The sequence below is a fragment of the Erithacus rubecula genome, assembly GCF_903797595.1.
Source record: "Erithacus rubecula genome assembly, chromosome: 14".
Classification (NCBI taxonomy): Eukaryota; Metazoa; Chordata; class Aves; order Passeriformes; family Muscicapidae; genus Erithacus; species Erithacus rubecula.
In genome coordinates this window covers 1,977,888-2,002,472 of record NC_136666.1, presented here as the reverse complement: position 1 = coordinate 2,002,472, position 24,585 = coordinate 1,977,888, and the positions used below count along the sequence as shown (strand labels likewise).

The following is a 24,585-nucleotide window of genomic DNA, read 5'->3' as shown; positions in this document are numbered from 1 at the left end:
CAAACACCAGAGGTTTATGTCCAAAAAGGAGACAGAGCAGTCCTTTTTGCTTTATTCTAATAAAGGGAGAGGCCATGGGGCATTCCCCTGGGGTCTCTCCAATTTTTGGAGGATGCAGCCTCCCTTTGTATCCCAATTTCCTTCTGCATTTCCCTCTCTCTTTCCCCATGGGCTGAGGTACTTGAGAGGCACAGACTTCCCAGAACACCTGAGATTCCCCTCTAATGTACAACCCTCTCTTTTAATTTTTAATTATTATAGAATTTATGGTTTTCCTTCATTGTTTCCTTCATCTTTCAATATCCAATTTCATTTATCAGCAAACCTACAGTTTGTTTGTAAAGGCAAATATCTTTTTTTCATTCATCACTCAGTGGAATCCATACCATTGTTTCTTTTCTCTCTTAGTGCTGGTTTTATCTACCAAAAGATCTACAGCTCATTTGTAAAGACAAATCCAACATTCCTCTCACTGGGCAGGGCATTGTGTCTGTCTGTCTGTGTGTCTGTGTGTCCCTTTCTCCCTGTGTCTGTGTATCCCTGTGTGTTCGTGTGGCCCTTCCCAGGCAGGAGCTGATCTCTAGAGGATTTTGGGATGCCCCTCCGCCCCTGGGATGACAGAATCCCACATCCCATCCTTAAACCCATTCTTAACCCTGCTGTGGCTTAAGTCCCATCCCACTCCCACTGTCCCTGGCTGCTCCCAGCCCCATCCCGCCTTGGCACTGCCAGGGAAGCCACAGCTGCTCCAAGGTTTGCCCACCTTCAGGTAACCTGCAGGTAAATAAAAGTGTGGGGTGAAGCCTTCAGGTCTGGGTAAAGCTCCTTGGTGTTTGTGTGCCCACAGGCAGGGAGCACCTCACCTTGTACCAGGTGGCACCTGATGGCCTGGGCAGGGCTTGTCCCTCACTGGTGACAGCTCTTCTGAAGTTCCCCAAGGCTGGGCCATGGTGCCACCACTTCCCTGGGGACATGGTGACCCCCTTGTCCTGCCTGGCTGGCCCTGGGCTTGGCTCTGCTGCTGCACTGCTGCCCCCAAGGAGTTTGTTTGTTGTAGCAACATGAGCTTTGTAGTTTATTGAAGAAGAGACCTCAAGGAAAGGTTTCAGAGATAACAGCTCTTTTTTCCCCAACCCTGTTGGGATGAAAGCCACGCTGGAAGTGATCTTGCAGAGGTGCTGCTGGGCAAAAGAAAAACCTGGTGACTTTTCTCTGATAAAAAAATACCTGGCTGATATTTACAGATAGCAGGGCTGCTCTGAGCTGAATTAATTTCCTGGGAGATCAAAATGCTGCACGTGCTTTGGGACTGAAGCAGGAACCTCTGGCTCCTGCCTGCTGTTCTGGGAATTTCTCTGGCCTCAGCTTTGCCAGGTGCAATGCTCCTGCTGCCTTCCAGGCTGGCTGCAGGGGGTGAGGGGGGACACTGTGAAGGGTGATGCCTTTGAGGGAAAAGGTCTCACATTTCTTAAATTTTGGGATGGAAATCCACTTTTTTGCCTTCTCCCTGCTGTCTTTGCTGGATGTGGGGTGCTGGTGAATCCCAGCCCGGAGGTGCTGGTAGCAGCAAAGCTGGAGGGGAGGATGTGGGAAGGAAGCAGGAGGAGGGGAGAAAGGAAAAAGGCCTCATTTTCCATGCCTGGGGGAGGGGAAGGGCTCTCCAAGGGCCTGGAGCACAGCTGGCTTCTCACCCTTAGTGCCTCACAGGCAGCTGGAATAGAGGAGCTTTTCATCCTGCAGGCTGTGGAAAAAGCTCTGTGAACAGGGCCCAGTCCTCTGGCTGCCCCTGAGGAGGGGGAATGACATGGTTCCATCCCCACAGCCAGGCTGGGATAAAACCCCCTGGGAATGGCTGATCCCACCCAGGAGCTCACTGGAGCTGAGGGCTGGAGGGCAAGGGCTGCTCCCAGCACTGCTGCAAATTAAAAAGTTTTAAATTTTAATTTTAATTAAACTTATTTTAAAAAATAACCACCTCTGGGCCAGGGAGGCTGTGTGAGGCTGGGCACAGCTTGGCAGGAGCTTGGCTCTCCCAAGCCTTTTCTGGGAATTCAGGCCCTGCTTTGGGAGCTCACCCTCTCTCACAACCCCTTGCAGGCCCCTCAAGGCAATTTTTGGGCAAAATTAATTAAAGGTGGTTTCACTGTCCCTGTCATCACTTCCTTCTGTGCATATTCCCAGTTCTTCCCTCACACCAGAGCACTCCAGTGGGAATCTGGGGAGCTGACCCCAATAAATTGTTAATATTTCAATTAATTCAGTGGGATTAGTTCATCTGCATTGTGGGAGCATCCCAGATTTCTGGCACTTCTGGCTTTTGCCATCCTGGGTCCTGTCCAGATTTGGGGATGAATAAAACCTTAATGGATTCAGGGAAAACCCTGGGACATCCCTGAGCGACTCCCCAGCCCTGACTCTGCATCCCAGCACAGCCACATCCAAGGAATCCCAGCTCTGCCTCTCGTGAGCCAGAAGGACTGGGCTTATCCAGAGGCAGCCTCAGCAAAAAGAGACCCAGGCTGGGGTTGTGGGGTTTTTTCTCCTGTTTTCTCAAAAGCCTCCAAAGCCCCTTCCTGCTGCTCCACATCCTTTGGGTTTGGCACTGGAATGTTCCTGGCACTTCTAGGAGGAGCCAGAGCTGGTTTATGGAGTTTGCCATGTGTCTAAGGCTCCTGCAGTGGACAGCACAGGTGGGAACGTGCAAATCCAGCTCCTAAGGGGCTCCAGAGGGATGATTGGGATGGAACAGGTCGTGTTCCCCATCCCTGGAAATGCCCCAGGCCAGGCTGGACTGGGCTTGGGTCACCCTGGGATAGTGGAAGGTGGCCCTGCCCATGGCAGGGGTGGCACTGGATGTGCTTTAAGGTGCTTCCCAACCCAACCCATCCAAGATTCCATGATCATGGAGGGTGGGATTTACTCTCCAACCCCTGCCTTGTACTGGATCAGTCCTGAGCATGCTGGCTGCTGGTAGGAAATTTGAGATGAGCTTCCTGGGCACCACACCTTTGATTCCCAATCCCCAGCTGCTGGAAAGCAGAGCTGTGCAGCATTTCCATGGTGATAATGGCCAGGAGAAACAGCCCTGATTCCCAGAGCTGACCCCTCCTTGGGAGGCTCTGGATGTCTCCCCTCCCTCCTCATGACTGAATCCTGGCTGAGCATAGAATCAACCTTGCAAACTGCAGCCCCTTGCTTTGCCTTTGTGGCTTTTTTGGGTCATCATTATGTTTCTTCTCCCCATACACCTGGGCTACTGCAGGGTTTGAGGAAGGAAAAGAAGCCAAGAAGAATAATTTGGGATGGAAACATCCCCAGCTGAAATTCCTCCCCAGAAGCCCTTTCATTGTTAATTACAAGCAGACCCACGAGCAGTGTGGATTTTAATTCTGAGTGTGTTTTGGTGCCTTTGTTTGCAAGCTTTTTGTTTCTCCTGTTTGATTGGGTTTTTTGGTTGTTTTTTTTTTTTTTCTGTATTTCTGTTTTACACTCAGAAAGCTCCAGGCACTCAGATTTCCCTTTGTGCCTTCAACCACCATCAGCACTTGTGGTTGAGAAATCAAAGGTGTGATGCTGCCTTTATCAGCTGGATTGGTGGGAGAAGGGACAAAGCCAGGATGCTGGGATGGTGGGAAGCACTGCCCTGGACAGTGCTGGCAGTTATGTCTTTTTGGGGGAATTGATGTCTATTTCTTGGATTCCACCTATGGTTTTGGGGTGCTGAGGTTTGAGAGGTTTGTTGTTGAGGTGGGAATTCTGCCCTGCTCAGTGAGACCCCACCTGCAGAGCTGCCTCCAACAGCAGCAGGATGTGGAGATGCTGGGAAGAATCCTGAGGAGACCCTGGAGATGCTCTGAGGGTGCTCTGCAGACAGGCTGGGAGAGCTGGGGGTGCTCACCTGGACAAGAGAAGGCTCTGGGAAAACCTCAGAGCCCCTGCCAGTGCCTGAAGGGCTCCAGGAGAGCTGCAGAGACAATCCTGAAGGTCCCTTCCAAGGAATCCTCTTGATTTTCAGGGCATATCTGGGAATGGAGAGCAAAGCTCCCCCTTTAGTCCCTTTTGAAGCAGGTTGGCCTCACCCTGTCCATGCTGCTGTCACCATGGGTGCCCAGGTCACACTGTGCAGCCTTTCAGCAGCTCCCCCACTGCAAAATCCTCCCTTGCCTGCCAGGGAAAAAAAAAAAAAAATGGAAGGGTCTAAATATAGCGTGTCTGGGGTTATTTTAACTTGCCTTTTAATTTTCAGCTCTCCAGCTTTGGGTGTTGCAGCTTTCCTCTGTAATTAAAAGGGTGAGGAGCTTCCTTTGCTGTGCAGCAAAAAAAAGGCCCAAACCACCCTCGTGGGTGTCCCCTTCCAGTGCCACAGCTCCCAAACTTTTGGGGTTTCCCAAGTGTCCCCAGCAGTGCTTTCTGCCCAGCACGGTGTGGGGCTGCTGCTGGACAGCTGGTGTGGGGCAATCATTAACCAGGACTTTCCTGGGAAGCAGCCTGGGCTCCACCTGGCAAATTCCAGCTGCCAGAGGAGATGGCTCAGCCTTCCTGCCTGGTTCCATGCACCTCATCCCAAATCTGAGGTCTCTAAAGTCCCTGGTTCTGTGCACCCCAATCCTCTGAGACTGCATGTCCCAGCTTTGAGGGCCTCACCTGGCACCCCTTTTCCCCAGCCCTGTGCACCCCAATGTTCCCTGCCTCTGTGTACCCCAATCCTCTGTATTGTTGGCACCCCAACATCCCCCAGGCTGCTGTACTCTGGTCCCCTGGCTCCCTGCACCCCAAATCCCTGGGTCAGGGTGTACCCCAGTGCCATGGCTCAGGGTGCACCCCAATCCCCCAGCTCTGTGCCCCCCAATGCCTTGACCTAGCCCATACCCCAACTCTCAGGATTCAGATACCCCCAGTTCCTCTGGCCAGTTGCTCTCCAATCCCCCCAGTCAGTGCCCCCCTGTCCCCAAGTTCCAAGGCTCCCCAGTCCTCCAGGCTCCCCAATCCCCATTCCAGTCTCCCAATTCCCAGTCTCCCCAATCCAGGCTCCGGGTTCCCCATTCCCCATTCCCAGGTTCCTCAATTCCCCAGGCTCCCCAGTCCCCCTTCCCAGTCTCCCCAGTCCCAGCTCCCCGTTCCCCATTCCCCATTCCCAGGTTCCCCAATTCTCTAGGCTCCCCAGTCCCGGCTCCAGGCTCCCCAGTCCTCATTCCCAGTCTCCCCAGTCCCCTCACTCCCCCCTCCCGGCTCCCCAGTCCCTATTCCTGGTCTCTCCAATCCCCACTCCAGGCAACCCAGTCCCCTCTCCCCCCAATCCCCATTCCCACTCTCCCCAGTCCCTCTCCCCCCAATCCCCATTCCCACTCTCCCCAGTCCCTCTCCCCCCAATCCCCATTTCCGCTCTCCCATTCCCTCGCTCCCCATTCCCCTCTCCCCCCAGTCCCCACTCCCCATTCCCGCTCTCCCATTCCTCTCCCTCCAATCCCCATTCCCACTCTCCCCAGTCCCCACTCCTTCTCCCCGCTCTCCCATTCCTCTCCCTCCAATCCCCATTCCCGGTCTCCCCAGTCCCCACTCCTTCTCCCCGCTCTCCCCATTCCCGCTCTCCCACTCCCTCTCTCCCCCGTTCTCATCCCGCTGTCCCGGTGCCCCCGCTCCCCTCTCGGGGCTCCAGGCTCCTCCCGCGCCGTTCCCGGCAGGAAGCGGCCGCAGCCAATCGTGCCGTGGCCGCCGCCCGCCGCCCGCGCTGCCTCCGCCGCGGGCCCGGTGAGTGCCGGGGCCCGGGGGCGTTCCGGGGGGCTCGGGGGGCGCGGGCTGGGGCCGGGAGCGGGGCGGCCCCCGCGGCTCCCCCGCCGCTCCCCCGCCCCGCCGCCGCCGCCCCTCCCGCGGGCCGCGCTCGGCGCCGGGCGGGGTTCCGGGCGGACGGACGGAGAGAGGGAGCGAGGGAGGAATGGGATGGAATGGAATAGAATGGAATGAATGGGGGTCCCCGGGCCGGGCAGGCGGGGCTGGGCGGCTCGGGGAGCCCCGCGGGGTTTGGGGGGTTGGGGTTTGGGGGGTTGGGGTTCGGTACCCGCGGGCGGGGTGGGTGCAGGGAAGGTGGCACCCCGGGATGCCTGGAAATCCGATTGGAAACGCCCTCTTGGGTATCCGGGGCTGAGCGGTCCCGAGGGGAAGGGCTGGTTCCGCTTCTCCCCGCGCCAAGACAAGGGATAACCCACCCTCCCTTCCTCCGGGCCTCTGGTGCGTCCTGAATCCCAGTCCCTTCCTCCCGCCAAGGATCACCGCCAGTCATTGTCCCTTTCTCCCGCCAAGGATCACCCCGAATTCTTGGCCCTTCCTTCTGTCAGGTACTGCACCCCAATTCCTCGTCCCTTCCTCCTTCCCAGTATTGCACCCCAAATCCTCATCCTTTCCTTCTGCCGGGTGTCACCCTGAATCCTCGTCTCTTCTGACCCCAAACACCACACCCCGAATCCCCGATGGGATTTGGGGGCTGTGTCTCATCTTTCCACATCCCAATCCCCACAGATTCCCAAGTGAGGGATTGCTGTTGCACTCCCAGAAGTTAAGCAGGAACTAAAAATAGTCCCGAGCAGAGCCGGACTCTTGGCTGGAGGAGAGGGGCAGAGGGAGGGCTGACCCAGGCACCCCAAAAACTGGGATCGAGCTGGACTGGGAGGCAAGGACTTCTCCCTGGATCTGGAGGTGTTTTCTTGACACCTCAGGGTGATAAATTGGCAGTGGATAATTTGGGGATTATAAAAAGTAGGAAAAGGGTGACGTATGGTTCCCGGGGGATTTAGTTATTCTTTATGTTTCTGCAGGGTTCAGCCATCCCTGGCATGAGGGCATCCTCCTTTCTAGGGAAGTTTTTGGGGGATTCCTTTTATCCCAGCTTGAGCTTAGGTCTTTTGTCCTTGGATCCCACCCAAGGCCTGGGGAAACTGAGTCACGGCACAGTGACACTCCTGACTGCAGCAGGAGGGTTGGGGACACAGGTGTCCCCTTCCTGTGACACCCCTGAGCCAGCCTGGCAGGAACTGAAGGTCACCAAACCTGGAAAAGAGGATTTGTTTAACGTGCCCGGGGAAAGGGAAGGATTCTAAAGGGGATGAGTCAGGGTTTTCCTCTCCTGGCCCAGAGTGATGCCCCATTGCCCTTTCCCATCTTTCTCTGGAATGTGTCCACTTGGGAAAAGTTAGGGGTAGGGGTACAGAAAAAACCTGCATAATTGGTTTTGTGTCATACTTGGGAGGGAAGGAGAGGGGAAGCTCTTCTAGGGCTCTTGGGGTAGAAATGGGCCTCAGTTTCCCCCATTCCCTGTGCCTCAGTTTCTTCTTGTGCCTCAGTTCCCTTCTTGTGCCTCAGTTTCCCCCATTTCCTGTACCCATTTCCCCCTCGTGCCTCAGTTTCCCCCGTGGGAGCTGAGCTGATCCGCCCTTTGGCGCTGCCATTTTCCCAATTCAAGGGGATTTAGGGATTGAGACCGCAGCCGTTCCTGCTGGAACGTGGTGCTGTAACCCCACAGATGTGGCAGTGCCAGTGCCAGGGGACAGCGAGGGGACACAGCGGGAGCCTGGGATGTGCTGGGACAGGGAGGGGACACAGCGGGACCCGGGTTGTACTGGGACAGGGAAGGGACAGGGAGGGGACACAGTGGGACTCTGGAATGTGCTGGGACAGGGAGGGGGACACGGTGGGACTCTGGGATGTTGTGGGACAGGGAGGGGACACACCAGGACCCGGATTGTACTGGGACAGGGAAAGGACAGGGAGGGGACACACTGGGACTCTGGGATGTGGTGGGACAGGGAGGGGATACAGAGGGATCCTGGGATGTGCTGGGACAGGGAGGGGACACAGTGCGACCCTGGGATGTGCTGGGACAGGGAGGGGACACAGCGGTACCGCTGTCGGGCTCATTCCAGCCGCGAGAGGAGCGCGGGTCACGCGGATCCTCGGGAATCCAGCGCCGCCGCCAGCGGCACCGGGCACTTTGCCTTCACCTTCCCCACAGCCAGCTCCGGTTGAATTCCCTCTTTTCCGGGACAGTCCCATGCCGGAGATTCTCCTGCCCGAGCAGGGATGAGCCGGGAATCCGCAACCCTTTCCCGTGGGGCTTGGACCTGAATCCCGGAGCCTGGGAGCGAGCTGCCCGCTCTTGGAGCACGGGGGCGGAACGGCCCAGCGCTGCGGGGAGAAACTGGGAAAAAACACAGGAACAAAAGGGAAGGGAAGGGAAGAGGCTCACGTGGCTTCCCCAGCTCCGTGCCGGGAATGCTGCGATCCCTTGGCCCGTGCCAGGCTGGAGCTGAACCCCTTCCCATGGTTTCTGTCGGGGTGGATGCTCCCTGGGAATGGCTGCCGTGCTTCCCTTCCCTCCTTCCCAGCCCCACCGCAGCGTTTCCTTGTGTTTTCCCTCAGCTCGGCGTTCCCAGGGAGGATTCCCGCTGCTGCTTCCTCATCCCGACTTTTCCCGTGCCGAGGATGCTCTTCCCATTGCTCATCCTGGCGCTCGGCCAGGCAGGTGAGTGGGGCTGGGGGGCTGGAGATGTCCCCGGTGCCACCGGTGACAGCCTCTGGTGGCACCTCCTGTCAGGGGACACCTTCGAGTGGCAGAGCTCAATCCTGATGGATTCCACTTCCCAGGAGAGCTGTTGGCAGCGCCACTACACTTCCAGCCAGGCTGGCTCCTGGCATTTATTTATTTTTATCCAGAGATTCTCAGGATGTGCCCAGAGCCAGGCTGGCTGCCCAGTGCCCTTTTCCTGCCTGTCTGCCCATCTGCAGGGCTCCTTCCCATACTCCTCATCCTCCCAGCACGGCATCTTCCCAAAAATTTCCTTTCCCATCCCTGCACTCATCCCCATGTGGGAGGTATTTGCCATGGGAAGGGGCTTGAATCATGCCATGGCAATGGGATGGGGCTGGAATCATGCCATAGCACTGAGATGAAATGGAATTGTGCCATGGCACTGAGATGAGATGGAATTGTGCCATGGCACTGAGATGTGGCTGGAATCATTCCATGGCACTGGGATGGGACTGGAGTCATTCTGGGCACCGGGTTGGGGTTGGAATAATTGGAATCGTTCCATAGTACTGGGATGGGTCTGGAATCATCCCATGGCACTGGGATGAGTTGGAATCATGCCATGGCACTGGGATAAATTGGAATTGTGCCACATTACTGGGATGAGCTGGAATCATGCCATGGCACTGGGATAAGCTGGAATCATGCCATGGCACTGGGATGAGCTGGAATCATGCCATGGCACTGGGATAAGCTGGAATCATGCCATGGCACTGGGATGAGCTGGAATCATGCCATAGCACTGGGATGAGTTGGAATCATGCCATGGCACTGGGATGAGCTGGAATCATGCCATGGCACTGGGATAAATTGGAATTGTGCCACATTACTGGGATGAGCTGGAATCATGCCATGGCACTGGGATAAGCTGGAATCATGCCATGGCACTGGGATGAGCTGGAATCATGCCATGGCACTGGGATAAGCTGGAATCATGCCATGGCACTGGGATGAGCTGGAATCATGCCATAGCACTGGGATGAGCTGGAATCATGCCATTGGCACTGGGATGAGCTGGAATCATGCCATAGCACTGGGATGAGCTGGAATCATGCCATGACACTGGGATGAGTTGGAATCATGCTGTGCACCCTGGTTGGCACCATGCTGAAGCACTGGTGCCACCTAGTGCCTGCCAGCTTGGCCAATGCTGGCTCCTCCTGGGACTGTGTCCCCACCCTTGCCACCTGTCCTGTCTGCTTGGGGACAATCCAGGCTCCAATCTGGTGCGGGTTGGGGTGCCCATGGCTGCTCCTGGCTGCTCCTGGCAGCCGAAGGTGCCTCAGTTTGGTGCTGGCTGTGTGACTGTCCCCCTTCCAGCAGGGTGGCATGGTTGGGGACAGTCCTGAGATGGACCACCTCTCCATGGGCATCCTTCAATTTCCTTGAATGCTCTTCAGGTGGACAATTCAGGAAGTGCTCCGATGTGGGGGCTCTCTCTGACCCCCAGGTGCTCTAAGGCACCAAACTCCAGGGTTCTATAGGTTCCTACTCGTCAGGTAATCTCTAAATAAGCAAAGCAGCTAATAGCTAAGAAGGTTATTTATTACAAAGCACATCAGTCTCTACAGGCAATGGCAAAGAGCAATGGCAAAAGCAGCAGCAATAAGCAATAAGCAATGGCTGGAAGCCCTGACAAAAGCCAATGGCTAAAAGTAACAGCTCTCCCCAATACAAACTCATATAGGATTTTTCCAACAAGCTAAGACCACCACTCTTTAACCTATTAGAATTCCAGTTTCTTAGCACACCAGGTTATGTACAGAACTCCACATACAATCTATCTTGTTCTATCTAAGAAATGTCAGCAATATTCTTACTGTAGCTCTGTTATGACGAAGTCCTGTCTACAGCTGTGGGCCTGGAGCCTCTACTGAAGATACCAGTGTGTTTCAACACTCTGCTACTGTGGTGTTTGAGATCTTTCACTTACTAATACCATCAGAACTCACTCTAAAACTTACTCAATCCCTGCACTCGAGAATTCAGAGAGACCCCTGGCCTCACTGACCCCAGCACTGCTGGAGGGTGTCCCAGCGTGTGCTGACGCCCTCCCGCAGGTGCCATGGAGATCCAGGTGCCGGAGGAGCCGGTGGTGGCCCTGTTTGGCCAGGACGCCACCCTGCGCTGCTCCTTCTCCCCCGACTCCAACTTCAGCGTGGCGGAGCTGAGCCTCATCTGGCAGCTGACGGACACCAAGAGCCTGGTGCACGGCTTCTCGGGGGGCAGGGACCGGCTGCAGGACCAGGGCCGCGGCTACGCCAACCGCACCTCGCTCTTCTACGACCAGCTGGCCCTGGGCAACGTGTCGCTGCTGCTGCGGCGCGTGGAGATCGCCGACGAGGGCAGCTTCACCTGCTTCGTGCGCGTGCGCGACTACGACAGCGCCGCCGTCACGCTGCAGGTGGCAGGTGAGCACCGGGGGACACGGCTCTGCCAGCCTTGCTGCAGGTAACTGCTTGTGGCCAGGTGTAGCACTGGATGTGGGGGCTCTTTCTGACCCCCGGTGCTATAAGGCAGCAAAATCTGGAGGTCTACAGGCTACTGTTTGTTGGGTTGTCTTAAATAAGGAAGCAGCTAATAGTTAGAAAGGTTGTTTATTACAAAGCACATCAGTCTCAACTGGCAATGCAAAGAGCAATGGCAAAGCAGCAGCAATAAGCAATAAGCAATGGCTGGAAGTCCTGGCAAAAGCCAATGGCTAAAAGCAACAGCTCTCCCCAGTACAAACTCTTATATACGATTTTTCCAACAAGCTGAGACACAAGCTCAGACCACCACTCCTTAACCTATTAGAATTCCAGTTTCTTAGCACACCAGGTTATGTATAGAACTACACATACAATCTATCTTGTTCTATCTGAGAAATGTCAGCAATATTCTTGCTGTAACTCTGTTATGTCTATGTCCAGACTACTACTGTGGGCCTGGAGCCTCTATTGAAGATATCAGTGTGTTTCAGTCTTCACTAGAACACTGACTGCACTGTGGAATCCAGACCTTTTACTCACTAAAAACATCAGAACTCACTCTAAAACTTATTCAATCCCTGCACTCTGACTTCTCTCTGAAGAATTCAGAGAATCCTGACTCACTGACTGCAACACTCCTGAGACTGGGGGTCAGTGGCTGTTTCTCCCCAGAATATTGCCAGAGCATGGTTTGTGCCCTGCCACAACAGAGGGGCTCCCAGCTGAGGGACAACCTCAGCCAGTGCTGACCCTGAGCTGAGGGTGGGTTTATGTCCTGGTTTGAGGGACAGATGTCTGCCAATAAAGGCAGAAGCTTCTCTTTGAAATAGAGAATGTAAACCCCCTCCCTCCAAATTATTATAATTTTGAAATTAAGGGGCCCTCAGGCAAAGATAGGGGAATTAGGAATAACAGTTCTTTACTAGGAAAATTAAAATAGAAATGCAGTATTACAAAGAACAATCCCCAAACACTGCCAGAGTCAGAATCCAAGCTGACACCCGTCAGTCAGTCAGGGTGGTGGCAGCAGCCCCATTCAATGGTGGCTGCATCCTCCTGCAGTGGCAGATGTGGTTCAGCTGAAGCAGTGCTCCTGGAGAAGGTGCAGTTTCCTCTGAAGGTGCAGGGATGATGTGGAAAGGTTTGGCTTTCCTCTGGAATGCAGTGGAAAGAAGGTGCCTTGGTGTCCCAAATCTCAGTTTTTCTCTAGGTAGGAAAGGCTTGGTTCCTGCCCTGGCTGGAGCATCTGCCAGTGGGATGCTGGAATTTGATCAGTCCCACAGTGAGACTGAATGGGGCAGCAGCAGATGATATCTCCTGGAGGGAGGATGGGCTGTGGAAAGATAAAGATGATTGCCCCAGCTGGTTTAAAGCTGGCCCATTAGCAGATAATATGTGCCAGGAGATCAGGGGCACTGCCCCACCCATAGATGGGGACAGAACACACATTGCTGGCCAGATCCTGTACTGCAACCCAAGACAGTGAGCTGGAAGAGCCCATCCTGGGGTTCACCCATCTCCCCACCCCAATCCTCACACCACTCCCCCCTTGTCCCCCGCAGCTCCCTACTCCAAGCCCAGCGTGCACCTGGAGCCCAGCAAGGACCTGAAGCCGGGTGACACAGCGGTGGTGACGTGCCACGCCTCCCGTGGCTACCCCCAGGCCAGCGTGCTGTGGCAGGGACAGCCGGGGTGCCAACCTGACCATCCAATGTCACCACGTCGCAGGTGGCCAACGAGGAGGGGCTGTTTGAGGTGCGCAGCGTGCTGCGCGTGCTGGTGGAGCCCAGCGTCACCTACTCGTGCCTGGTGCTCAACGCCGTGCTGCAGCAGCAGGGCCACGCCTCTGTCACCATCACGGGTGAGCCAGGGAGCACCCTGGGGACACTGCCACCATGGCCAGCCACGAGGGGCTGGGGGAAATGGCTGAGGTGGCAGTGGCACCCAGAGCCAGCCGGGAGGGGCTGGGGGAGGTGGCTGTGGTGGCACTGGCACCCAGAGCCATTCAGGACGGGCTGGTGGAGGTGGTTTTGGTGGCACTGGCACAGAACCATCCAGGAGGGGCTGGGGGAGGTGACTGAGGTGGCACTGGCTCATCATAACCCCATGCCCACCCCAAGGGCATTAATTAATCTTTAGTTAACTGGAGCAGCATTGCTGGGTTGGGAAGGTGCGTCCCAGATGGAAGATGAACTTCTCCAGCTGGATGCACCAAACCCTTGGGTGGGTGCTGCAGGCTGGGGACAAAGGGTGGCTTTGGGATGGGCTCTGTCAGCATTGGGATGACATGGTGCAGGGACAGGGTTTGAAGATTTGATTTGAAGTGTTACAGGGAATAGTTGGATTCCCACTGGAATCTGCTGGTCCCTACCAGGCTTTTCCAGCACAGATGGAGAAAGGCTGCTTAAAAAAACAGGCTGGGTCATGATTCATCCTGGATATGGGGTCACCTCAGTGTTGGATCATCCTGGGTTGTGGGATTATCCTGGATGTGGGGTCATCTTGAATATGGGGTTACCCTGGATATTGAACCATCCTGGATGTGGAGTCACTCCAGATGTGGGGTCACCCTGGATTTGGTGTCACCCTGGATATTGTGCCATCCTGGATGTGGGGTCACCCTGGATTTGGTGTCACCCTGGATATGGTGACACATCCTGGATGTGGGATCATCCTGAATATGGTGTCACCCTGGTTATTGAATCATCCTGGATGTGGGGTCACCCCAGATGTGGGATCACCCTGGATGTGGGATCACCCTGGCTATTGAACAATCCTGGTTGTGGAGTCACCCTGGATTTGGTGTCACCTGGATTGGGTCATCCTGGGTTGTGGGATCATCCTGGATGTAAGATCACCCTGAATATGGGGTCACCCTGGATATTGAACCACTCTTGTTGTGGGGTCACCCTGGGCACTGAACCATCCTGGACACGGGTTCCCCATCTCCCAGCCCAGCCAGGTGCTGATCCAGGTGCTTTTCCCTCCCTCCCTGCAAGGCCAGCCCCTGGCATTCCCGGCGGTGGCCCTGTGGGTGACAGTGGCCCTGGCCGTGTGCGTGGTGCTGCTGCTCGGCGTCCTGGCCTTCGTGTGCCACCAGAAAATCCGCGAGAGCTGCCGGGAGGACAGGAGCACACAGGTAACCTCAGTCCAGGGGATTGCTGGGGTGCCACTGTCACACCTGTCCCCCTTCTCCTGCTTGCTTCCACAGCCAGGACATCTCCAGCACCTCTGGAAGCGGCTCTGTGCTCCTTCCCCACGTCCCACTCCCTCTGGGCTGGATTTCACATTTTCACAGCACCAGAGTGGGATTTGTTCCCAAAAAAACTCCTAGAATGGCTGTGGGAGCAGCTCTGCCACCCTTGGAAATGACATTTTTTCGTTGGGTTTTGCTCCCAGTTTCCCATTGCTGACTGCACATCCCCTAAATGAGCTTTTTTCCATGGGTTTTGCTCCCAGTTTCCCATTGCTGACTGCACACCCCCTAAATGAGCTTTTTTCCATGGGTTTTGCTCCCAGTTTCCCACTGTTGTCTGCACACCCCTTAAATGACATTTTTCCATGGGTTTTGCTCCCAGTTTTCCACTGTTGTCTGCACACCCCCTAAATGACATTTTTCCATGGGTTTTGCTCCCAGTTTTCCACTGCTGTCTGCACACCCCCTAAATGACCTTTTTTCCATGGGTTTTGCTCCCAGTTTCCCATTGCTGACTGCACATCCCCTAAAATGAGCTTTTTTCCATGGGTTTTGCTCCCAGTTTCCACTGTTGTCTGCACACCCCCTAAATGAGCTTTTTTCCATGGGTTTTGCTCCCAGTTTTCCACTGTTGTCTGCACACCCCCTAAATGACATTTTTCCATGGGTTTTGCTCCCAGTTTCCCATTGCTGACTGCACACCCCCTAAATGACCTTTTTTCCATGGGTTTTGCTCCCAGTTTCCCATTGTGACTGCACACCCCCTAATGAGCTTTTTTCCATGGGTTTTGCTCCCAGTTTCCCAACTGTTGTCTGCACACCCCTTAAATGACATTTTCCATGGGTTTTGCTCCCAGTTTTTCACTGTTGTCTGCACACCCCCTAAATGACATTTTTCCATGGGTTTTGCTCCCAGTTTTCCACTGCTGTCTGCACACCCCCTAAATGACATTTTTCCATGGGTTTTGCTCCCAGTTTCCCATTGCTGACTGCACACCCCCTAAATGAGCTTTTTTTCATGGGTTTTGCTCCCAGTTTCCCATTGCTGACTGCACACCCCCTAAATGACCTTTTTTCCATGGGTTTTGCTCCCAGTTTCCCATTGCTGACTGCACACCCCCTAAATGAGCTTTTTTCCATGGGTTTTGCTCCCAGTTTCCCACTGTTGTCTGCACACCCCCTAAATGACCTTTTTTCCATGGGTTTTGCTCCCAGTTTCCCACTGTTGTCTGCACACCCCCTAAATGACATTTTTCCATGGGTTTTGCTCCCAGTTTTCCACTGTTGTCTGCACACCCCCTAAATGACATTTTTCCATGGGTTTTGCTCCCAGTTTTCCACTGCTGACTGCACACCCCCTAAATTACCTTTTTTCCACTTTGTCTGCACACCCCCTGGAAAGCCCAGGATCATGGGATTACTCCAAGGGGCACCCATAGAATCCCAGGAATGGGGTTTGGAGGGGGTTTCCCACCTCTGGATCATTGTTTTCCAGGGCCAGAGGAGCGGGATGAGGAGGGGGAGGAGCCCAAGACAGGTGGGTGCCCAATCCTGGTTTGGGATGGTGCTCAGCCCCTTCAGTATTTCCAAATTTTCTGACACTCCTAACCTGGCAGATCCCAGATAAATATCTCCATTCCTTAATAAACCTCCCAATTCCTTAATAAAATCTATTTTAGAAATATATTTATAAATATGATTTATGCAGTTCCTGCATAAAACCACCCAATTCCTTAATAGAATGACAGAATTCCATAATGAAACCTTCCAATTCCTTAATAGAATGACAGAAATCCATAATAAAACCTTCCAATTCCTTAATAGAATGACAGAATTCCATAATGAAACCTTCCAATTCCTTAATAGAATGATAGAATTCCATAACAAAACCTTTCAATTCCTTAATTATCCAACAGGTCCATGATGTTCCTGAGGATTCCCTTTATCCACAGGAACAAACCCTTGAAATTCTGCAGGGAAATTGGAAATGGGTGTTGCTCTTGGGGTTTATTCTCTAAAAAAGGGGGATCTTGGAGCTGTTTTGTTTGGGAAGAGGATGGGATTGACCCTCAGGAAGGGGATGGGATTGACAATGGGATATTTTTCCCTTTCCCCAGCTCTGCAGCTGCTGGAACACGTGGAGAGCAGAGAAGGTTGAGTGGATTGTTTCTGACAATGGGAGATCATTCCCTGGTGATGTTTTATCCCTAAAATCCACGTGGGAAACATCCCTCAGGTTTTGAGGGGAATTTTCACCTCCCTGTTCCATTGCCCTGGGTTTTCCATCAGCATTTTCTGGATTATGGATTCCCAGCTCCCATTTCTGGCCTGGTTTGGGCTGTGCTGGCTTCTCCTGGCATCCAGTGGCTCCTCCATCCTTCATCCCTCCTTTTCCAGGCCACTCTGGGATGGGAAAAAGCCGCCTGATGCCCAGTCCTGGAAGGAATTTGGGGTTTTTTGGGTGTTTCCATGGATCTACTGGGTTGGCCCTGCCATTCCAGAACTCCCAGCAGCATCCTGGTGCTGAATTCCAGCTGGAGTTCCACAGGAATTGGTGCTTCAGCTTTTTCCTGTTCCCTGTTCTCCCAGTCATCAGCCCCCCTCCCATCCCAGCCTGGAAAATGATCCAGAGTTGAGCTGGCTCAATCCCAGCTCCTTCCCAGCCCCAAATCCTGATCTTTCAATTTATTCCCTCCCTCACCAACGGATCAGAGCTTGGTCTCTGCTGCTGATGAATCCCTGCTGATCTTAGAATTGGGAATTGCCACTAAATCTTATTGTTGAGAATTAGCCCTTCCCAATTATTTTATATCCTTGGGAATTACCCCTCTTTCCCTCACTTCCCAACCCAGTGGCAAATCTCAAAACGTGGCTGGAACCACGAATTTCCAGCCAGGTGTGGGGATGAAGGGATAAAACCACACCCAGCAGTGAATCCCAGGGTTAGGAGCACCTGGAGGGGGTTTTTCCTGAGAGTTGCTGCTTCCCCAATAATTCCTCAATTTATTAATTGATTAATCTAATGCTTTATTGATCTGAGTTCTCTTTTGCTGTGCCTGGAGGTCACCATGTCTCTTCCCTCTCCTCGCCCAGGTCGGGAGCAGGAGATTGATTGATGGCAGAGGGGCCCCCCGGAGCCCCAGAGAACCCCGGGGAGCCCTGGCAGGGAGAACCCGGAGCTGCTGCCCCCCTCATCCCATCCCCACTCCCTGCCTCCCTTCCAGGCCTTCCCAGGGGTGAGGATGTGTCCCTGTGTCTCCATGTCCCTCTGGTGTCCCCCCTGGGGTGACATTCTCCCGTTTCCTGCCTTCCCGAGCCCAGAGCCTTGGGAATGCTGGGCAGAGCATCCCACTGGATGGCTGGGCTGTGTGGGGATGCTCCTTGTCCCATGTGCCACACTGTGTGTCCCTCCACACTCCTTCTGGCCTTAAATTCTGGGTCCTGGTGGGGTTTGTCCCATTGGGAACGATCCCAGGGCATTTTTGGGAAGGGCAGGGCAAGGGGGCACCTGCTGGCCATGTGAAGTCCTGCTCTGGGACAGCTCTGGTGGCATCCCCACTTTTTATTCCCGTGGTTGGGGGCTCTGTTCCCCAGTGCTGTTGGGGACACAGGTACACCCCAATGCTGGGCACGTTCCCTATCCGTGCTGTCTGGAGTGGGGGAAGTCCCCAAGGGCTTCCTTGGGTTGAGTCCTTTAAAGTCCGGGATCTGGAGGGTTTCTTGTGCCTTGACAAATAATTTGGGACTGTGTTGGTCAATCCTTCCTCCGTGTGCCCTTTGGGATTTGGGTAAAACAGTGTAAGGGTCAGGATTTGTCCTGGTTTGAGGGACAGGTGTCTGTCAATAAAGGCAGAAGATTCTCTTTGGAATGGAGAATGTAAACCCCCTCCCTCCAAATTATTACAATTTTGAAATTAAGGGGCCCTCAGGCAAAGATAGGGGAATACAAATAACAGTTCTCTTACTAGAAAATTAAATAGAAATGCAGTATTACAAAGAACAATCCCAAACCCTGCCAGAGTCAGAATCCAAGCTGACACCCGTCATCAGTCAGGGTGGTTGGCAGCAGCCCCATTCAATGGTGGCTGCATCCTCCTGCAGTGGCTGATGTGGTTCAGCTGGAGCAGTGCTCCTGGAGAAGGTGCAGTTTTCCCTCTGAAGGTGCAGGGATGATGTGGAAAGTTCTGGCTTTCCTCTGGAATGCATGGAAAGAAGGTGCCTTGGTGTCCCAAATCTCAGTTTTTTCTGGGTAGGAAAGGCTTGGCTCCTGCCCTGGCTGGAGCATCTGCCAGTGGGATGATGGAATTTGATCAGTCCCACAGTGGGACTGAATGGGGCAGCAGCAATGATATCTCCTGGAGGGAGGATGGGCTGTGGAAAGATAAGAGATTGCCCCAGCTGGTTTAAAGCTGGCCCATTAGCAGATAATATGTGCCAGGAGATCAGGGGCACTGCCCCACCCATAGATGGGGACAGAATACACATTGCTGGACACATCAACCCAACACAGGGATTCCTGGAGGGAAAGTTTCCATGCCTGTTGGAGCCCTGTCCTGGGCCAGCCTCCAGCACCAGGAGCAAACTGGGGCACTGGTGGGCCCCACCCCATCCACTGGCACAAGCAGGAAAATGCCCCCTGCAGGGATGCCCGAGCTGGCTCCTTAGTTCAGTCCTGATGCCAAGATGGGGTGGGAATTCCTGGGGGATCCTTCCTGAATCCCCTGTGGGGGATAATTTTTTGGTCCTTCCCCAAGCTCTGCTTCCTGATGGGAGAATGTTCCCAAAATTCAACTTGGGAGAAGCGTGCTAGTCTCTGACTGGGATTGAGGGGGATGGATGGTGCATCCATCCTGGGATTTAATCTGTGGACAGAGTGAAGAGCAGCTCCATCCTACCTGAGGTACTGGAATAGAGCTGGGATCTCCTTCCTGGCCAGAATGGGGTCAATTCTCCTTCATCCCTGACATCCCTGAACCAGTGCCTTCAGCTCCCCCAAATCCACTTTTCCAGAAGCCTCTGCTCCTGACAGCACCAGCTCGTGGTCCTGGCCCTGATCCCACCCCTGGGAGATGGAGATTGATGGATCATGGGATCAATCCATGGGTGGTGGCCGGTGATCCCCCACCACTGGGTGGCACCAGGGACAGGCCTTGGGGACACCAGCACACACCTGTGTGTCTTTGTTCCCCATTGCTGTGGAGAGGGGTTTTGATGACCTCCTCCTCATAGTCTGCAGCCTGAGAGCCACTCTCAGGTTGGCAGACCTGTGACAATGTGAATTCTTTACGGAATGGACACGAGTGACAGACATGACACTTTAAACAGACTGTTGATGGCACGGGGACAAAACAAACGAGAGCTCCTGGAAGGTAACAGTCAGTGCACAGTCGAGGTGCCTGTGCTGCAACTGATGTAGGAACAGTCTGGGTCAGAACTCTCAGTGTACCTCAACCATGGGGCACACAACGAGGGCCTTTGGTCCCAGAACAGCAGCCAGCAAGGAGTGCCTGAGCTCCAGAAGGGAAGGCAGTCCCTTACAGCCCCACCCTTACAGCCCATCCCAGAACAGCCACACCCTTACAGCCCATCCCAGAACAGCCACACCCTTACAGCCCCACCCTTACAGCCAATCCCAGAACAGCCCCACCCTTACAGCCGATCCCAGAACAGCCACACCCTTACAGCAAATTCCTTACAGGCAATCTCAGACCAGTCACACCCTTACAGCCACACCCTCACAGCCACGCCCTTACTGATCTCAGAATTTTGGGGGAAATCTCCTTTTTCCTGCTCGGATTGGTGTCGGATCGATTGGAATTCTGTCCATCCTGCTGTCCCAGCTCTGGAATGACACCTGGAAAAACTTGGGAATGCATCTCCTCTGACCTAGATTGAAAATCAGCGGCCAAGGTGGCGGTTTTGGCTCAGAAAAACTTTGGAAAATTCCTTGTGCCAGGGTAAAAATGTGTCCCTGCAGGACACGGGAACATTGTCCCAGGAGCAGCTGCTGCTCCAACCCCTTTGGATACCTTGGAAAAGCTGGGGAAAAAAATGCCCAGAGGGGATTTGGTGCTCCAGATTCCTTCATTTTCCTGAGCCAGACCTGATTTCTTTCCCTGTAAAATCAGTGTTTGGAGGTGGAAAAGTGGGATTAGGGACCTCAGGAAAAACAGGATTTTCTGGTGTTTTTAGGTGGATGAATGAGTCAAGGTCAGGGATATTTCCAGCAGAAAAATTGGGATTTGAGGGGGGGAGGTTTTCCCAATGCCTGCTCCTCATTCCTGGGAGGTTTTTGTGATCCCTTCCTTGTCCCTGTTGGAGCTGGGAATGACATTCCAGTGACATCCTGGTGCCATCATAGATATATCCCTGAGCCATCCCAGTGCCATTCCAACTCCCCTCAGCCAGAAAAGTCCCATCCTGCTGATTCTTCCTAAACTAAACAGGGATAACAGATCCCAGGAAAGGAAAATTCCCCCTCCCTAATCCTGCCACCCCTTCCAGCATTCCCACATCCCAATCTGTGCGCCATTCCCACCCTCCTGGCACATCTGTATGGTGGTTGGGATTTCTCCATGACAGATGATTTATTAGAGCTCCTTCTATCAATTAAAAAAAAAAAAAAAAAAAATTAAAATCCCCTGAGCCTGGAAAACTGCTGGGATATCGGGATATTCGCTGCCACCTTCTCACTCGCTGTTTATGAGGAGTACGGATTTATTGAAATATATATTTATATTTATATTTATATATAGATCTTTTCCAGCCCCTTTCCCAGGGATTTTTCCCCTTCCCCCAAACCCTTCCCAAACGCAGATCCAGGCTCAGTTTTTGTTGGGAATCCTCTGCCTGGCCGGGACGTAGGGCAGCAAGGTCTGCGTGCTCTTATCAGCCACGGTCTGGGTGCTGCTGTTCCTGGTGGCCCTGCGGATGGGGATGGCGCCGGGATTCCTCAGGAGCTGCTCCCGAGGCCCCTTCCCGGCGGGATCGTCGGCAGCGTCGGCGTCGCCGTCGTCGTCGCAGCACAGGGCGTGGTACAGCACCTTGTCGCTGAAGCGGACGCGCTCCCGCGTGCCCGCCGGCCGCATTTTGGGAAGGGCGGCGCTCCCGAAGCATTCCTCGCTGGAGGAATCCGGCGTCCCCCCGCCCCCGCGGGGGCCGTTGGACACAGGGACGCCCCCGTTCATCAGCCGGGCCGGCGGTGGCCGCGCGGGCTCCGGACAGTCGCCGGGGTCCGAGGGCGTGGAGGTGTCCAGGAAGGAGCAGAATTCCCAGCTGTCTGAGAGGATGTCGGAGGAGGCCAAGTCCAGAGGGCCGAGTTCGAGGCTGGCGCCGCCACGGTCACTGCTGGACGTGCTGCTGGCCGTGGCCGGAGTCCAAGCGTCCGGCTCCAGGTCCAGAGCGAAGTCCGATGTCAGGCGGTCAATCTGGGACACAACCTGCGGAGAGAGGGATGGATGATGGATGGATGGATGGATGGATGGATGGATGGATGATGGATGGATGGTGGATGGATGGATGATGGATGATGGATGGATGATGGATGGATGATGGATGATGGATGGATAGATGGATAGATGGATGGATGGATGATGGATGATGGGTGGATGATGGATGGATGATGGATGGATGATGGATGGATGGATGGATGATGATGGATGATGGATGATGGATGGATGGATGATGGATGGATGGTGGATGATGGATGGATGATGGATGGATGGATGGATGGATGGATGGATGGATGGATGGATGGATGGATGGATGATGGATGGATGGATGGATGGATGGATGGATGGATGGTGGATGATGGATGGATGGACCCAACTCCTTCCCTTGGATTTTGACATTGTTTTCCCACCCCAAAACTTCCAGAGAAAGTGGGATCCTTCCATCCTTCAAGCTTTGACTTTGAATGTTGTTGGGAATATTCCCAGGGAAGCCTGAAAATCGTGAAAACTCCTTTTTCCCCTTCCAGATCCCTTTCCCCTTTATTTTTCCCTCTTTTTTGGGAAGGAAAGGGCTAAACTTGACAAAGAGAGTTAAAACAGGGATTTTCTGACCTCTTCATTTTTGGGCCAAGGGAAGATTGGGAAGAAGGTTGGGAATCTTTGGGAAAACTCTGTTACCTAATAGTTCTTCTGTAATGGGATCCCCTCTATTCCCACTGGGAATTTCAGTGCTGGGAGAGCACTAATGTGTCCGTGTCACCTGAGGAACCTTCCCAGCCTCACTGATCAAGCAGGGACAACAGGAAGTGCATCCCAATCCTAATCCCAATCCCAGTCTCAGTCCCAGTCCCAATCCCAGTCCCAGTGCCAGCCCCATCCCAGGATTGGTGCCCCTGACAGCTGTCCCCATTCCCATCCTGTCCCCATCACGATCTTGTCCTCTGGGATTGGTGTCAATCATGTTTGTTCCCATCCTAATCCTGACCTCATCCTAATCCTGACCCCATCCCAATCCCGACCCCATCCCAATCGTGTCCCCATCCCAATCGTGACCCCATCCCAGTCCTGACCCCATGCCAATCCTGACCTCATCCCAATCCCAGCCCCATCCCAGGGACTGGTCAATCCAGCTGTCCCCATGCTAATCCCAATCCTGGCCCCGTCCCGGTTAGTGTCACTTGTGGCTGTCCCCATCCCAGGATTAGTGTCACTCTGGGCTATTTTTAGGCTCTTCCCTATTTTAAGCCTGGGGTTAAAATCCCTCGGTGCTACTCAGCTCCCGCCAGGGATTTACACGGAAAGAAGGATTGGGCTTTGATCCTCCCCTTTCCTCCCTCTCTGAGGCTGGCAGAACTTTTCCAGCTTGGAGGAGAAGAACCCCCTCATTCCCTGGGAACATCCCCAGGTATTCATCTCAAACCTCATCATGTGTTTATAGGGGGAAAAATGGAAAAAATCCTCCCCAGTTCCTGGGAACATCCCCTGGGTTCATCCCAAAACCACTTTCCTGCTTCTAGGTGACCAATTCCCAGAATCTAGAAGGATTCAACCCCCACAAGCAGGGGAGGAGGTTTGAGATGAGGGAAATTGGAGGGAATTGTCCCCTCTAAGCACATGCAGCATGTTTGGGATGAATCCCTGGGAATGTTCCCAGAGAATTGGGGGGATTTGATTTTCCCCCCCTATAACAGGGAAGGAAGTTTGAGATGAATTCCTGGGTTATTCCCAGGGAAATGGGGGGATTTTTTTCCCCCTTCAAGCAGGGGAGGATTTTTGGGATGAGTCCCTGTTGCCGCTTCCCAATAAAATCCCAATTGGAATATTCCCACCCAGCTCAGGCAGTGGTGGGACATCTGGAGCCCCATCCTTGTTTTTTTATGGGATTTTGGGGAATTGGCTGCAGATCAGGTCCGAGGTCCCTGCTGGGCTTGGGAATGGTGGCTCCAGATCCTGGATTTTGATCCCAATCAGAAAGGTTGGGATCTGGTGGGATTAAAGATGGGATCTGATGAGATTCAGAGGGTTGAGCTAGGGATCAAAGGGTTGGGATATTGGTATCCAAGAGTTGGGCTGATGGGATCCTGGGATCCGATGGGATCCAATGGATCCAATGGTATCAGGGTTGAGATCCAATGGGATCAAAGGGATGGGATCCAATGGGATGGGATCCAATGGGATCAAGGATGGGATCTTGGTGGGATCCAAGGTTGGGTTCTGATGGCCCCCTCCATCCCCACAGGTATGTTGGAAGGATTGGGAAGTGGATCCGAGCCTGGGATGGGAGATCCAGGGTCCCCTTCCCCCATTCCAGAGATGTGGAATGTTCTCCATCCCTGACCCCAACCCCTCATTCTTCCAGGGATTTTTTGAGGATTTCCATGAATCTGGACTGGCTTGATTGGAATTCTTAGATCCATTCCCATTTCCCACAGGCAGGGACCCTTCCCACTATCCCATTTTGTTCCAAACCCAGACTGGCCTGGGACACTCCCAGGATGGATTTTCCAGCTGATATTCCAGTGTGATCTGACCTGGATCTGTCCGGACCTAAAATTCTCCCAGACCTATTCCCAAATCATCCCAAAGACCTTTCTTGGCATCCATCCATGGGGAAAAAAAGAGCCAGGTTCCTAACCTCCCAAACCCAGCTCCCAAAATCCCCAATCCCAGCTCCCAAAATCCCCAAACCCAGCTCCCAAAATCCCACAAACCCAGATCCCAAGGAATTATTCCAGGAATAATTCTGGATAAAAATGGATGGAAGGAGGAGGGATCTTGGGAAAACTGGGATGTCACAAGTCCAGAACATTTTGGTGGCCCTGAGGAGACCCCAACCCAAACACGAGTCCCAAACCCAAATTCCACTTGGTTTTGAGTAAAACAGAGCTC

At 53.8% G+C, this 24,585-nt stretch overlaps 2 protein-coding genes and 1 long non-coding RNA gene across 3 annotated transcripts; 2 read left to right on the top strand and 1 right to left on the bottom strand.

The window, feature by feature from the left end:
* Window positions 1-8,077: 8,077 nt before the first annotated feature.
* Window positions 8,078-15,313, top strand: CD276 (CD276 molecule; the record flags this gene model as incomplete). The annotated part of the gene is given in 7 exon segments (XM_079318052.1): window positions 8,078-8,512; window positions 10,639-10,989; window positions 12,612-12,730; window positions 12,732-12,755; window positions 12,757-12,910; window positions 14,049-14,188; window positions 15,281-15,313. Coding segments are annotated over 7 exon segments (1,071 nt in total). The 5' UTR covers window positions 8,078-8,262.
* Window positions 15,314-15,648: 335 nt separating this feature from the next.
* Window positions 15,649-17,474, top strand: LOC306808121. Its single transcript, XR_013775903.1, has 3 exons — window positions 15,649-15,782; window positions 16,363-16,398; window positions 17,339-17,474. It is a non-coding gene; the product is annotated as an uncharacterized lncRNA (long non-coding RNA).
* Window positions 17,475-20,958: 3,484 nt separating this feature from the next.
* Window positions 20,959-21,575, bottom strand: INSYN1 (inhibitory synaptic factor 1). The gene has a single exon (XM_079318276.1). The coding sequence runs from the start codon at window positions 21,430-21,432 to the stop codon at window positions 21,070-21,072; it is 363 nt and encodes a 120-aa protein (XP_079174402.1). The 5' UTR covers window positions 21,433-21,575; the 3' UTR covers window positions 20,959-21,069.
* Between the last annotated feature and the right edge of the window lie 3,010 nt (window positions 21,576-24,585).

Coding starts and splice junctions, on each gene's coding strand:
- INSYN1 (XM_079318276.1), bottom strand. CDS start 21,432: ATGAACGGGGGCGTCCCTGTGTCCAACGGCCCCCGCGGGGGCGGGGGG.